The 15,351-nt window shown below is 43.5% G+C and overlaps 1 protein-coding gene across 1 annotated transcript in view; it reads left to right on the top strand.

Moving 5' to 3' along the window:
- The first annotated feature begins 6,995 nt into the window (after nt 1-6,995).
- Nucleotides 6,996-15,351, top strand: part of LOC111969029 (ral GTPase-activating protein subunit alpha-2-like) — a 196,638-nt gene continuing 188,282 nt past the window's right edge. The window contains 1 exon segment of the mRNA XM_070445286.1: nt 6,996-7,228. Coding sequence (XP_070301387.1) covers nt 7,123-7,228 — 106 coding nt within the window. The 5' untranslated portion in view covers nt 6,996-7,122.

The following is a 15,351-nucleotide window of genomic DNA, read 5'->3' as shown; positions in this document are numbered from 1 at the left end:
AAAATCAAACTGTCCACTTAGGAAGCAACACTGATTGACAATAAATTTCACATGCTGTTGTGCAAATGGAATAGACAAACAGTGGAAATTATAGGCAATTAGCAAGACACCCCCAATAAAGGAGTGGTTCTGCAGGTGGTGACCACAGACCACTTCTCAGTTCTTATGCTTCCTGGCTGATGTTTGGTCACTTGAATGCTGGCGTGCTTTCACTCTAGTGGTAGCATGAGATGGAGTCTACAACCCACACAAGTGGCTCAGGTAGTGCAGCTCATCCAGGATGGCACATCAATGCGAGCTGTGCAAAAAGGTTTGCGTGTCTGTCAGCGTAGTGTCCAGAGCATGGAGGCGCTACCAGGAGACAGGCCAGTACATCAGGAGGCGTGGAGGAGGCCGTAGGAGGGCAACAACCCAGCAGCAGGACCGCTACCGCCGCCTTTGTGCAAGGAGGAGCAGGCGGAGCACTGCCAGAGAGCCTGCAAAATGACCTCCAGCAGGCCACAAATGTGCATGTGTCTGCTCAAACGGTCAGAAACAGACCCACGAGGGTGGTATGAGGGCCGACGTCCACAGGTTGGGGTGTGCTTACAGCCCAACACCGTGCAGGACGTTGGCATTTGCCAGAGAACACCAAGATTGGCAAATTCGCCACTGGCGCCTGGCTCTTCACAGATGAAAGCAGGTTCACACTAGCACATGTGACAACGTGACAGTCTGGAGACGCCGTGGAGAACGTTCTGCTGCCTGCAACATCCTCCAGCATGACCGGTTGGCGGTGGGTTAGTCATGGTGTGGGGTGTTTTTTTTCTCATTTTGTCTGTCATAGTTGAAGTGTACCTATGATGAAAATTACAGGCCTCTCTCATCTTTTTAAGTGGGAGAACTTACACAATTGGTGGCTGACTAAATACTTTTTTGCCCCACTGTATATATACACATACATACACACACAGTGCCTTGCAAAAGTATTCATCCCCCTTGGCGTTTATCCTATTTTGTTGCATTACAACCTGTCACTTTTGGGGGGGATTTCATGATTTGGACATAAATAAAATAGTTCAAATTGGAATAGTGAAATGAAAAAAAAGTACWTTTTTTTTTTTTAAACGGCAAAGTGGTGCGTGCATATGTATTCACCCCCTTTGCTACGAAGGCCCTAAATAATATCTGGAGCAACCAATTATCTTTAGAAGTCACAATTAGTTAAATAAAGTCCACCTGTGTGCAATCTAAGTGTCACATGATCTGTCACATGATCTCAGTATATATACACCTGTTCTGAAAGGCCCCAGAGTATGTAACACCACTAAGCAAGCGACACCATAAAGACCAAGGAGCTCTCCAAACATGTCAGGGACAAAGTTGTGAAGTAGTACAGATCAGGGTTGGGTTATAAAATAAAATAAAAGATTGAACATCCCACATAACACCATTAAATCCATTATTAAAAAATGGAAAGAAAATGGCACCACAACAAACCTGCCAAGAGACGGCCGCCCACCAAAAATCACGACCAGGCAAGGAGGGCATTATTTCAGAGAGGTAGCAAAGAGACCAAAGATAACCCTGAAGGAGCTGTAAAGCTCCACAGTGGAGATTGGAGTATCTGTCCATAGAACCACTTTAAGCCATACACTCCACAGAGCTGGGCTTTACGGAAGAGTGGCCAGAAAAAAGCCATTGCTTAAAGAAACCAATAAGCAAACACGTTTGGTGTTTGCCAAAAGGCATGTGGGAGACTCCCCAAACATATGGAAGAAGATACTCTGGTCAGAGGAGATTAAAATTGAACTTTTTGGACATCAAGGAAAATGCTAACGCAAACCCAACACCTCTCCTCACCCCGAGAACACCATCCTCACAGTGAAGCATGGTGGTGGCAGCATCATGCTGTGGGGATGTTTTTCCATCGGCAGTGACTGGGAAACTTGTCAGAATTGAAGGAATGATGGATGGAGCTAAATACAGGGAAATTCTTGAGGGAAACCTGTTTCAGTCTTACAGAGATTTTAGACTGGGATGGAGGTTCACCTTCCAGCAGGACAATTACCGTAAGCATACTGCTAAAGCAACTCTCGAGTGGTTTAAGGGGAAACATTTAAATGTCTTGGAATGGCCTAGTCAAAGCCCAGACCTCAATCCAATTGAGAATCTGTGGTATGACGTAAAGATTGCCCATCCTACTTGAAGGAGCTGGAGCAGTTTTGCCTTGAAGAATGGGCAAAATCCAAGTGGCTAGATGTGTCAAGCTTAGAGAGACATACCCCAAGAGACTTGCAGCTGTAATTGCTGCAAAAGGTGGCTCTACAAAGTATTGACTTTGGGGGGGATAGTCATGCACTCAAGTTCAGTTTTTTTGTCTTATTTGTTTTTCACAAWAAAAAATATTTTGCGTCTTCAAAGTGGTAGGCATTTTGTGTAAATCAGATGATACAAACCACMCAAAAATCGATTTTAATTCCAGGTTGTAAGAAAACAATATAGGTAAAATGCCAAGGGGGTGAATACTTTTGCAAGGCACTGTATATGTGTGTGTGTATGTATATATATTTACCCAAACAATATTTTATTTTATTGTTTTTTATTTCACCTTTATTTAACCAGGTAGGCCACTTGAGAACAAGTTCTCATTCACAACAGCGACTTGGCCAAAATTAAGCAAAGCAGTGCGACAAAAACAACAACACAAGAGTTACACAAACAAACATAGTCAATAACACAAAAGAAAAGAAAAATAGAACAATCTATGTACAGTGTGTGCAAATGTAGAAGAGTAGGGAGGTAGGCAATAAATAGGCCATGGAGGCGAAAATAATTACAATTTAGCTTTAATACTGGAGTGATAGATGTGCAGATGATGATGTGCAAGTAGAGATATTAGGGTGCAAAAGAGCAAGAGGGTAAGTAATAATATGGGGATGGGTGTGCTATTTACAGATTGGCTGTGTACAGGTACAGTGATCGGTAAGCTGCTCTGACAGCTGATGCTTAAAGTTAGACAGGAAGATATAAGACTCCAGCTTCAGAGATTTTTGCAATTCGTTCCAGTCATTGGCAGCAGAGAACTGGAAGGAAAGGTGGCCAAATGAAGTGTTGGCTTTGGGGATGACCAGTGCAATTTACCTGCTGTAGCGCGTGCTACGGGTGAGTGTTGCTATGGTGACCAGTGAGCTGAGATAAGGCGGGGCTTTACCTAGCAAAGACTTATAGATGACCTGTAGCCAGTGGGTTTGGCGACGGATATGTAGTGAGGGCCAGCCAACGAGAGCATACTGGTCGCAGTGGTGGGTAGTATATTGGGCTTTGGTGATAAAACGGATGGCACTGTGATGGACTACATCCAATTTGCTGAGTAGAGTGTTGGGGGCTGTTTTGACATGACATCGCCGAAGTCAAGGATCGGTAGGATATATGGGGGATTGGAAATGATGCAGACAATTACATTGATGGAAGCTACAATCCATGCACAATATTAAAGCTGATTTACCCCCAAAAATGTTTTCTCCAAAATAAAAAACACAAACGCAACAATTTAAAAGATTTTATCGATACACACTTCATATAAGGAAATCAGTCAATTGAACTAAATTCATTAGGCACTGATCCAGGGTTCCCCAACTGGCGGCGTATTTGGCCCTCAGGTGATTTTATTTGCCCCCCATAAGTTTTGACTGATTTTTTCTCATTGTTGGACATAAAAAAAAAACATAAAAAAAATAAATAAATGGAAATCAGTTCCAAGTTATTTTATTTTTGGAAATGTGTTCCCAAGTATTCCCATGCATAATACGTAACATATGATCGTATACAAATGTAAGCAAGTTAAGTTATTATCTTTGTCAAATACTATATACATTTGGGCTTTTTGCAGTCAATTTAATATCTTAAAATGATTTGTGTTCCGGCCCCCCGACCATCCGCTCAAGAAAAAAGTTGGCCCGCGGCTGAATCAAGTTGATGATCCCTGCCCTAATCTATGGATGTTACATGACTGGGAATACAGATATGCATATGTTGGTCACAGATACCTTAAGAAGAAGGTATAGATCTGAAAACCAGTCAGTATCTGGTGTGACCAAAATTTGCCTCATGCAGCGCGACACGTCTCCTTTGCATAGAGTTGATCAGGCTGCTGATTGTGGCCTGTGGAATGTTGTCCCACTTCTCTTCAATGGCTGTGCGAAGTTGCTGGATATTGGCAGGAACTAGAACACGCTGTTGTACACATTGATTCAGAGCATCCCAAACATGCTCAATGTTTGGGAAGCTTTCTCTTTCCAGGGAAGAACTGAGACATGTTCAGCTTCCAGGAATGGTGTACAGATCCTTGCGACATGGGGCCGTAAATTATCATGCTGAAATGAGGTGATGGTGGCGGATGAATGGCACGACAATGGGCCTCAGGATCTCATCACGGTATCTGTGCATTCAAATTGCCATCGATAAAATGCAATTGTGTTCGTTGTCCGTAGCTCACGTCTGCCCAAACCATAACCCCACCGCCAGCATGGGGCACCCTGTTCACAACGTTGAGATCAGTGGACATATCAGCAGTTTGATGAAGTTGGTTACGAAGCMGAACTGCAGTCAGGTGAGGACAAAGACGAGCTTCCCTGAGACGGTTACTGACAGTTTTGCAAAAATTMTTCGGTTGTACAAACCCACAATTTCATCAGCTGTCCGGGTGGCTGGTATCAGACGATCCCGCAAGTGAAGAAGCCAGATGTGGAGGTCCTGGGATGGCGTGGCTACACGTGGTCTACGGTTTTGAGGCCGGTTGGATGTACTGCCAAATTCTCTAAAACAACATTGGAGGCGGCATATGGTAGAGAAATTAACATAAAATGATCTGGCAACAGCTCTGGTGAACATTCCTGCAGTCAACATGCCAATTGCACTCTCCCTTAAAACATGAGACATCTGTGGCATTGTGTTGTGTGACAAAACTTCACATTTTAGAGTGGTAAGCACAAAGTGCACCTATGTAATTACCATGCTCTTTAATCAACTTCTTGATATCCCACACCTGTCAGCTGGATGGATTATCTTGACAAAGGACAAAATGCTCACTAATAGGGATGTAAACAAATTTGTGCACAAAATTTGAAAAATAAGCTTTTTGTGCATATGGAACATTTCTGGGATCTTTTATATTAGTATATTTAGCTTAGCATTTTTTATCCTACAACTTTATTCAATATTCAATATTTGTTTAAGTAACTTTGTTGCCCTATTGCTCACTGGAGGGCCTACAAGAGAATAACAAAAACCATTAACTTGGAAACCTGGTACCACAACTCTTCCACTTCACCAACACCTTCTAGTTGCCAGTGTCATTCCAGAAAGACTGATGCCCAAGGTCTCTTTCTTCCAGATTCCTTTGCTTGAGAATACATTCATTTCAATAGAATAGGAACACACGGCAATGTAATAAGGTTGATATAGTAATCGATCAAAGTCATCAGACCAATATTTTAATATATTTAATATATTTTTAACTTTGACTATATTTCACTACTTTGCTTAATTAAAACTTTTAAAACTTCTTCCACTACAGCAAAAATACTTTTAAAGAGCTAAAGCAAGTCCCACAATTATTCTTCATGGAAAATAACCTTCTATTAATAATACAATTTTTGTGATTGTGATGTATATTTACAAGAAGGTAATTTATAGCGCCAGCTTTAGTAGCAGTACCAAAGGTAAACACCAGGTAACACTGGAGCTAACTTGCCATTCACAGCTAATTTTCTGAAAGGGTCCGTGCTGTCTGGAATCTTTGGGATGTCCCTACCCATTTAAGTCTTTCTTGATGCAAGTGAAACATCTGTTTTACTTGGATCAAGTAAAGGGTTGCTTTAGGARCACATGGTTTCCAAAGAAAAATATTGCTCCAAATCAAATCAAATTTGTTACATGCGCCGAATAGACCTTACCRGGAAATGCTTACTTACAAGCCATTAACCAACAATGCAGTTCAAGAAATAGAGTTAAGAAAATATTTACTAAATAAACTAAAGTAAAAATGTAATACAAAGTAACAATGCCGAGGCTATATCCAGGGGGTACCGGTACCGAGTCAATGTGCGGGGGGTACAGGTTAGTCTAGGTAATGTGTATATGTAGGTAGGGGTAAAGTGACTATGCATAGATAATTAAGAACTTATGTTTATTTCCAGCACCTGTTTGTAGACATTTGGCATGAAAAGACTAAAGCACACAACAAATCCACTTTATTTTTGTCTTGTTAAATTCCTAAATATTCATGGRTTAGATTAGAATAATTCTTCATTACATTTAAATTGGTTGCCATTTCACCAGTGAATATGAGAATAGGTTCTCAATGGACTCACCTGCTGAAATAAAGGCTAATTAAAAAGGTGCGGATCTATAGGGGGGCATGTTCTGATGGGGGGCATAATTTAATGGCACTGTTCTATCAGACAATGCCTCCCCATAGGAACATGCCCCCCCCAAACGATATGCCTCCATAAACCATGTACAAGGTGGAATACGGCTTTAATATTCAAAACTGCAAGGACACTTCTTATACATGTATATTAAATAAATACTAGATAGAAAGCATATTTACTTTATAAAAACAACTGGCTTGTATAGGCTATGATGCTAGAAAGACTAGCGAGTACAGACTAGCCAGTTGTTTTTATAAAGTCACTATGCTTTGTGTTTAGTATTTATTTAGTATGTATTGTGGTGCTAAGTGCCCTGAAGATTATGACTGTCAATGAATTCGAGTGGTGCATTTCTCCAACTCCCATCTCTCGCCTCAGTTTAGTTGACCAAACAAAAGCGGCTATGTCAGGCTGTCGAAACTACAGAATCTGACTTTAATAATCATATCAGAGCCAGTGACATTACATTTCTGTGAAAAATTGTAAGCATTGGACAAGTGCTTGCTGGTTACGTCCAACAGGGGGCGTGGCCACGCAACGAGCTGCGCTTCCGTGTTTACAAAACCACGAAAAGGGAGGTGACTAGCGGCGAAACGTATGTTTGCCGAGCAAGAACAGAGCGGTGGTGAGGAAAGTGGCACTGTCAAATCATAGGCTGACTGCATGTTAAAAAAGACGTAGCTAATTGCAGATTGCGTTTTACAGCGGAATGTTCACTCGAAGGGGCCATGGAGACGTCAAGAAATCTACACAGAAAGTTCTGGACCCAAAGAAGGATGTATTGACCCGACTGAAGCACCTCCGGTCACTGTTAGGTGAGTGAAACGTCAACGAGCTTTGCTGCAGCACCGAGCAGTGGCTCGCTTGCTTGGTTATTGATGGTACCTGCCTCCAAGCAAGCTAACTAACGTTAGCTGGCTCTGTAGCCAGCAACATGCGTGCATACCTTTCGAGTCCAATGTTTTTTACAACGTCGAATATATTGATTTGTCGTCACGCTGATATAAACGCTAACGTTAAACCAAGCCATTACTTGTGGCTAGCGCGTCTGTCTAGCTAGCAAAGCCACAATGTCATTGTAGAACGGCTAGCTAAATTAACTGATTAGCATGCCAGTCAGCAGCACAGCAGGCAGGTTTTCAAAAACCAACGCATTACCTTTAGCCACCTAGCTTTGTGCTAACAGGGTACTTAGCTTAATATCACTGGTATTAACTAGATGGCCAGTTTTGTTATGCAAGTTGGCTGCTATTGTTAACTATCAACTTCGTCCTTCAAGGGCTTGCTAGCTAACATAGTCACTGTCTAACTTACTAGAATGTAACTTAAATCGCTAGCTTACACTAACAAAATAGGCGTTGTTTGTAGCCACAGCCTGAAATTAAGTACTGCAAAAACGTTCATTACAAGCCAGAATGCTGGATACAAGTACATTTAAACTTACTCTACCGGTTGGTCCTTCTAGTACTCAAAATTTGAGATAAAATATCAATTATATACCTGCGTTTTTGGAGTGCAGGTACTGCCATCGAGCACATAACCATGTCAACTAAACACCTGTAAGACTTCGATTTGTGTGCCTGTACTTCTGTCATGTGCACGTGCCTTAGGTGTTGCGCAAACAAATCTTGATTGTCACAAACAGATAACTGCATTTAATAATAATTTCCTGTTGATATTTTGTCAAAATTAAGAACCAACCCACGGACATTTTGCAGAGTAAGTTAAAATAGAATTGTATTTAACATTCATGGCAGACAAGGGCTGTTTGCCAATATTGCTTATTAGGAAGGGAAAAAACGACTCCCACTGTCTTCGTATTGTAACGACCCTGGGTTTATAAGCGCGGAAATCGACTCTGTCGCACGAGCATGCTTTTCCGGCACAGTCGATAGCGCGCCCGACTWMGGGCTAGAAGGTCGAGGGTTCGAGACCTGCTCCCTGCTGTTTCATTACAGTATGGTGTTTTCATGAAGCTGACTTTGAAGCAGTATGTTAGTGTAACATATCTTCCGGCCCTCTCTTCGCCCCTACCTGGGACCCTCCGCACACATCAGCTCCCACGAAGCATCGTTACCTATCACTCCACAAAAGCCACGGTCCTTGCAGAACAAGGGAAACAACTACTACAAGGCTCAGMGTGAGTGACGTCACCAATTGAAACGCTATTAGCGCGCACCCGCTACCTAGCTAGCCACTTCACGCCTACGCTAGTTGGACCATTGAAATTTACTCACCTTGTTTGAATCCTTATAACAGGCTCGCTGACTTGTATAACCCCTATATCTGGGATGAACCCCCTGTCATTTAGGCCCTACCTGTCAACCACTTTACACTGTGTACGCGCCTGTGTACGTCTGTGTACGAATCTCCATCTCACAACCACTGTTTACAATTGCTGAAGTAGTGCAGAAATGGGYAATGGGCTACCGCTACACTTTCTGCATATCAGGGTACTTTCCTGCTGACACTGCAGATTCAATGTCAAGACTTGTATGGTCAAGATAGAGGTCAACAGTGGGCCGAGGCAGTCTGTTACTTCTGTTTTACTTGTCCTCATGTGTGGGTAAAGATAAGGCAAATCAAATGTTATTTGTCACAGTGAAATGCTTAGTTACGGGTCCTTTTCTAACAATGCAAAGATAAAGTTACAACAAAGGAGTAAATACATTATGTGAATAACAAATAATGATAACAAGTAAAAAAAATACAAACATGGCTATGTACAGGGAGTGCCAGGTAATAACATGGCTATGTACAGGGAGTGCCAGGTAATAACATGGCTATATACAGGGAGTGCCAGGTAATAACATGGCTATATACAGGGAGTACCGGGTAATAACGTGACTATATACAGGGAGTGCCAGGTAATAACGTGGCTATATACAGGGAGTACCAGGTAATAACGTGGCTATATACAGGGAGTACCAGGTAATAACGTGACTATATACAGGGAGTACCAGGTAATAACACCTCTTCAAATTATTGGACTCGGCTATTTCAGCCACACCCATTGCTGACAGGGGTATGAAATTGAGCACACAGCCATGCAATCTCCATAGACAAACCTTTGCAGTAGAATAGCCTTACTGAAGAGCTCAGTGACTTTCAACGAGGCACAGTCATAGGATGCCACCTTTCCAACAAATTTCTGCCCTGCTTGAGCTGCCCCGGTCAACTGTAAGTGTTATTGTGAAATGGAAACGTCTAGGAGCAACAATGGCTCAGCCGTGAAGTGGTAGGCTCACAGAACGGGAGCACTGAAGCACATAGCATGTTAAAATTGTCTGTCCTTGGTTGCAACACTCACTACCGAGTTCCAAACTGCCTCTGGAAGCAATGTCAGCACAATAACTGTTTGTCGAGAGCTTCATGAAATGGGTTTCCATGGTCGAGCAGCTGCTCACAAGCCTAAGATCACCATGTGAAATGCAAAGCGTCGGCTGGAGTGGTGTAAAGCTTGCTGCCATTGGACTCTGGAGCAATGGAAACACGTTCTCAGGAGTGATGAATCACGCTTCATCATCTGGCAGTCCGACGGACAAATCTGAGTTTGGCGGATGCCAGTAGAAGGCTACTTGCCCCAATGCAAAGTGCCAACTGATGGTCTGGGGCTGTTTTTCATGGTTCGGGCTAGGCCCCTTAGYTCCAGTGAAGGGAAATCTTAACGCTACAACGTACAATGACATTCTAGACGATTCTGTGCTTCCAGCTTTGTGCCAACAATTTGGGGAAGGCCCTTTCCTATTTCAGCATGACAATACCCCCGTGCACAAAGCGAGGTCCATACAGAAATGGTTTGTCGAGATCGGTGTCGAAGAACTTGATTGGCATGTACAGAGCCCTGACCTCAACCCCAATGAACACCTTTGTGATGAATTGAAATGTCGGCTGTGAGCCAGGCCTAATCGCCCAACCTCATTAATGCTCTTGTGGCTGACTGGAAGCAAGTCCCCGCAGCAATGTTTCAACATCTAGTGGAAAGCCTTCCCAGAAGAGTGGAGGCCGTTATAGCAGCAAAGGGGGGACCAACTCCATATTAATGCCCATGATTTTGGAATGAGATATTCGACAAGTAGGTGTCCACATACTTTCAGTCATGTAGTGTATGTACATATAGGTAGGGGTAAAGTGACTCTGAAACAGGATAGATAATAGACAGTAAGTAGTAGGTCTGTTTGCAGTAGCTGATAGCTGGCCCTCCTTATTGATGTTCAATGGCCATCCCCCTCCTGCAGTCGGTGTTTGCCGCAAAGGAAGGATTTCCTCCTGGTCTGGTTCTGGCATTTCCCTATGTGGACAGGAAGTGGGGATGAGTGATAAGGTGCTGCTTTACACAGCAGGGAGTTTAGGTTGGCCTATTTTTTTTATTTTTATTGCTCACTGCTCACTATGATGCGTGCTGCTATAAATTATGTTGAAAGCTTACAAAACGATGTGGTTGTTATTTTCATGTTCAAAAGGCATCTTTTTTTATGAGAACTCAGACACACACTTACGAAAGAACACAGGCAAATGTCACTGCACTCCCTTCGTTCTTACCGAAAGATAAAACATGCAACTTACAATGTTTTTAATATCAAGATAAGACTGATATTAAAGGTTCTTCTAAATGTCAGGGACATCCTGAAACCATTACCCCTATCCATGTTGATTCAGCTTAACTCAAGTTTGATTTAAGCCCAGTATCATAGCATGACATCACTAGGCTATGGYCATTCACAAGGCCAGGAATAGCTCCTGGTCCATTTGCCCTAAAAGTGCTGTACTTGAAAAGGCATTCTGCAGAGTCCATTTTCACTGGAGCTTATTTCTGTTGGATTTGTGCCCAGTTAGCATGTATGTCATGTTGAGTGTGAGAGCGGCTGCATGTTTATTTTCTGGTCATGCCTGGCTGGATCTGGCTGAGGTTGTTAATTACAGGAGCCTGCTAGACCACCTGATCACACACCTCCTCTGTGACTGGAGCTGTGCATGGCTATTCCTAAACTGGGATAACACACACACACACAAAGTACGCGTGCATTCACACACCACTGTTTGCGCTCTCCCCTCTCCATTCCCTGGTGGAGTATAGGCTTACCTCAAAGGCAATGGAAAAAGCGAAGACAACAATTCAGAGAGAATTTGCTTTATTATAAATGTTTCTAAGATGCAGTGTAAACAACTTCCTTGACCTAAAACAGCAGGTGGCCTCCATGGGAACAATGGTAAATAAGTGCAAGTGTTGTTGGTGATAACTGTGTGTGTGAGAGAGAGGAAAAGACAGAGGGAATGTTTACCACAGGGTCACTTCATCCTCTCCATGTTTTTGCTGTGAATGTTGGTGGGGTCAGGGTCAACTGGGATAGCTGCTGTTAGGAGGTAAAGCTCTGGGGAAACAATGACTGCCACATCGGAAACTCACTCAACAAAGTCCTTTTCCCTGTTGAGTCAAGCTGAGACCTCTTGGCATGTGATTTTCCTCTTTTCAAAACACACTGGATAGCTTTGAACTCGTTATCTTTAACCCCTGTCCACAGTGTAGCCTACTTTCGAACACTTGTCCATGTTCAACGTTCCATAGAATACCAGCTTATTGCTGTGATTCTGCTAATGCATCAGAATTTAGAAGCACGTCTTAGCTAGGCTACATTAATAAATGACAGTCTATTTTAGAAAGTCAATGTGTGTTCTTTGAAGTACAGGCTGAGCTTTACAATCAGCCTACTCACTTTCTCTGGACACCAGCTTATCAGAAAACTAAACCAGTCTAAATTTCCATGTCATTTACATCTACGCACGTTCAATCGTCTACCTCCTTGATGGTGTGATTTGGGCAGTTCAGGTAGCACTCCGACTGTAAATAAACTCTCAAAGAGCCTCTGTAATGATAACAAGCAACCTGCCTTCAGGCATTATTTTTCATATGCTGGAGTTCTTTCAATGCTCGTACTGGACTGCATTTAGTGAAGTTGTCAAGCCCTCGAATAAGAGACACAGCTATTCAAAATATTTCTGATCTGCCAACTCCTGAAGAAGTTAGGCCTAAGTTATCGCAATGAATACCACAGGGCGAAATACACCTTCTGCCCTGCCTTGAAGTGTATTATGTTGAAAATGTGTTCATGAAGCTCACATTAAACAATACGTCGTTCCTTTAGAAAAGGCTCACACACTGTAGGACAAGGCTAGTCATTTCATACCATAGAGAAAGATGGGTCATTGTTATAAGTCACATTGACATCAGTGACATTGGAAACCACATAGGCCTAACCAACGGAAGCAATGAATGACTAAGGGCAATACCTCATTGTATGTTATTGTTGTCAGCCAAATGAGTCAATAATACTTGTTCAGATCATTTTAATACCACAGCTTTAGTGAAAATCCACACACGGCTTATGTTTTGCTCAGCAATGGACTACACAGTCAGTGGCATTTCAATCCTCTGCCATTGGCCTGACTCTGGTATGGATATCAAGTCCTGTGCCAGATGCGGCAATCTCAAATCCATTGTGAATAGCTGGGCGTAGGTGTGAACTGTGCTATACAGGTTAGGTGACACTAGACARCCATTAGCAGGTCTCTGTCTGTCTAGTGTTGCCATTAGGATGACAGTTTGTCATTATCTCCCTGGCAGGGTGCAGCTCCGCTAGCCCCAGTTCTCTCGCCAGGCCTGCAGGGCTCAGGGCTGACTGGTTCTGTGGGTGAGGCTGTGGAACAGAAGAGAGAGCAGCCTGGCCTGATCTTATGTAACAGTTTCCTCCGTGCCACTCCCATGGTTGTCTGTTATTATTGTGTACCTGTTAGACTTGCCAATTCCAGACAGTCATACTGTAATTTAGTCTGTTCCTGTGTGATCCATAGGGCTTATAGGCCTGGCCTAGGTCTAGTGACCAGAATAACATATATCATACATGAGCTACAATAATATATTACCCATAATTCTGATGTTAACTAGTGTATAAACACAGAGTGTAAAAAAACATTTAACAACAATTTCCATGACATTGACTGACCAGGTTAATCCAGGTGAAAGCTATGATCCCTTATTGATGTCATTTGTTAAATCCACTTCAATCAGTGTAGATGAAGGGGAGGAGACCGGTTAAATAAAGATTTTAAGCCTTGAGAAATTTGAGATATGGATTGTGTATGTGTGCCATTCAGAGGGTGAAGGGGCAAGAACAAATATTGAAGTGCTTTTTGAACGGGGTACAGTAGTAGATGCCATGCGCACCGGTTTGTGTCAAGAACTGCAACGCTGCTGGGTTTTTCACATTTAACAGTTCAAAGGTTCACCACCCAAATGACATCTAGTGAACTTGACACAACTGTGGGAAGCATTGGAGTCAACATGGGCCAGTATCCCTGTAGAACTCTTTTGACACCTTGTAGAGTCCATGCCCAGATGAATTGATGCTGTTCTGACTGCAAAAGGGGAGGGTGCAACTCAATATTAGGAAGGTGTTCCTAATGTTTGGTATACTCAGTGTACTTATCTGTCTTTACCTTAAGATCAGGGTCAGCTCAGTCCACTCCTATTCCTGCCAGTGAGCTGGCCGGCCGGTGTGGGTGTGACGTCCCTAAGCTTGGTACAGCACCAAGATAAGCATCTGGCAGTATAAAGAAGCACTGTGCCATGATCCCCAGGCAATTAGCATTTCAAACAATGTGTGCCATGATAAAATGCAGCTGGCATACAGCTGTCCTCTTTATCCCCACCTCACACAGGCCTCAGAGCGCCATTGTCAGTAATTTAGGCTTAGATGGTGTTCTTTCACAGAACGGGCTTGATATTTCTGGATTCATGATGTCAAGTACAGTAGAAAAACATATATAATTTTTTTGTCAAACAGAGTACTAGGCCCATCACCTAATGCAGAGTCAGCACTGACCTACTTCTGGGTAAATAAATAAGTATGACAACGGTGACATACGGTAATGAGTGTGATGTCCAGCAGGGATATCTAGTCCCCATCTTGACATTGGTGTACTGGCAAGATGCTGTGTTTCGGACAGGCTATAATCCCCATCTTGACATTGGTGTACTGGCTAGATGCTGTGTTTCGGCCAGGCTATAATCCCCATCTTGGCCGAGGTGCACAGGCTAGATGCTGTGTTGGGTGCTCAGGTCAGTGCCTGGGACTATGGAGTAAGGCACACCTCTAGCTGCGTGGCCTGAGGCTAATGCTAGCTGGTGTTTGTGACGTTTAGGAGTCAACATCAAGTCTGTGGTCTATAGTTCAGTTTGGCCATGGCCATTTCCATTAAGCTGACATACTGTAGAAGTGCAGGTTTGTGCAGCAAGTCTACTAATGAAGTGTGTTGATTAGATTGGGGGAAAGGAAACAACATTTGCTGTGGCTCAGTTGGTAGAGCATGGTGCTTGCAACGCCAGGGTTGTGGGTTTGATTCCCACGGGACCAGTATGAAAATGTATGCTCTGGGCCTCCCGGGTGGCGCAGTGGTCTAGAGCACTGCTTCGCATTGCTATGCTGCGTCACCAGAGTCTGGGTTCGCGCCCAGGCTGTGTCGCAGCCGGCCGCGACCGGGAGATCCGTGGGGCGACGCACAATTGGCTTAGCGTCGTCCGGGTTAGGGAGGGTTTGGCCGGTAGGGATATCCTTGTCTCATCGCGCTCCAGCGACTCCTGTGGCGGGCCGGGCGCAGTGCGTGCTAACCGAGGGGGGCGGGTGCACGGTGTTTCCTCCGACACATTGGTGCGGCTGGCTTCCGGGTTGGAGGCGCGCTGTGTTAAGAAGCAGTGCGGCTTGGTTGGGTTGTGCTTCGGAGGACGCATGACTTTCGACCTTCGTCTTTCCCGAGCCCGTACGGGAGTTGTAGCGATGAGACAAGATAGTAATTACTAGCGATTGGATACCACGGAATTTGGGGAGAAAAGGGGTTAAAAATTATTTTAAAAAAAATTGTATGCTCTCACTACTGTAAATCG

The sequence above is a fragment of the Salvelinus sp. IW2-2015 genome, linkage group LG9 (assembly GCF_002910315.2).
Source record: "Salvelinus sp. IW2-2015 linkage group LG9, ASM291031v2, whole genome shotgun sequence".
Taxonomy (NCBI): domain Eukaryota; kingdom Metazoa; phylum Chordata; class Actinopteri; order Salmoniformes; family Salmonidae; genus Salvelinus; species Salvelinus sp. IW2-2015.
The sequence above is the reverse complement of the archived record's forward strand: the minus strand, read 5'-3'. Positions and strand labels throughout refer to the sequence as shown.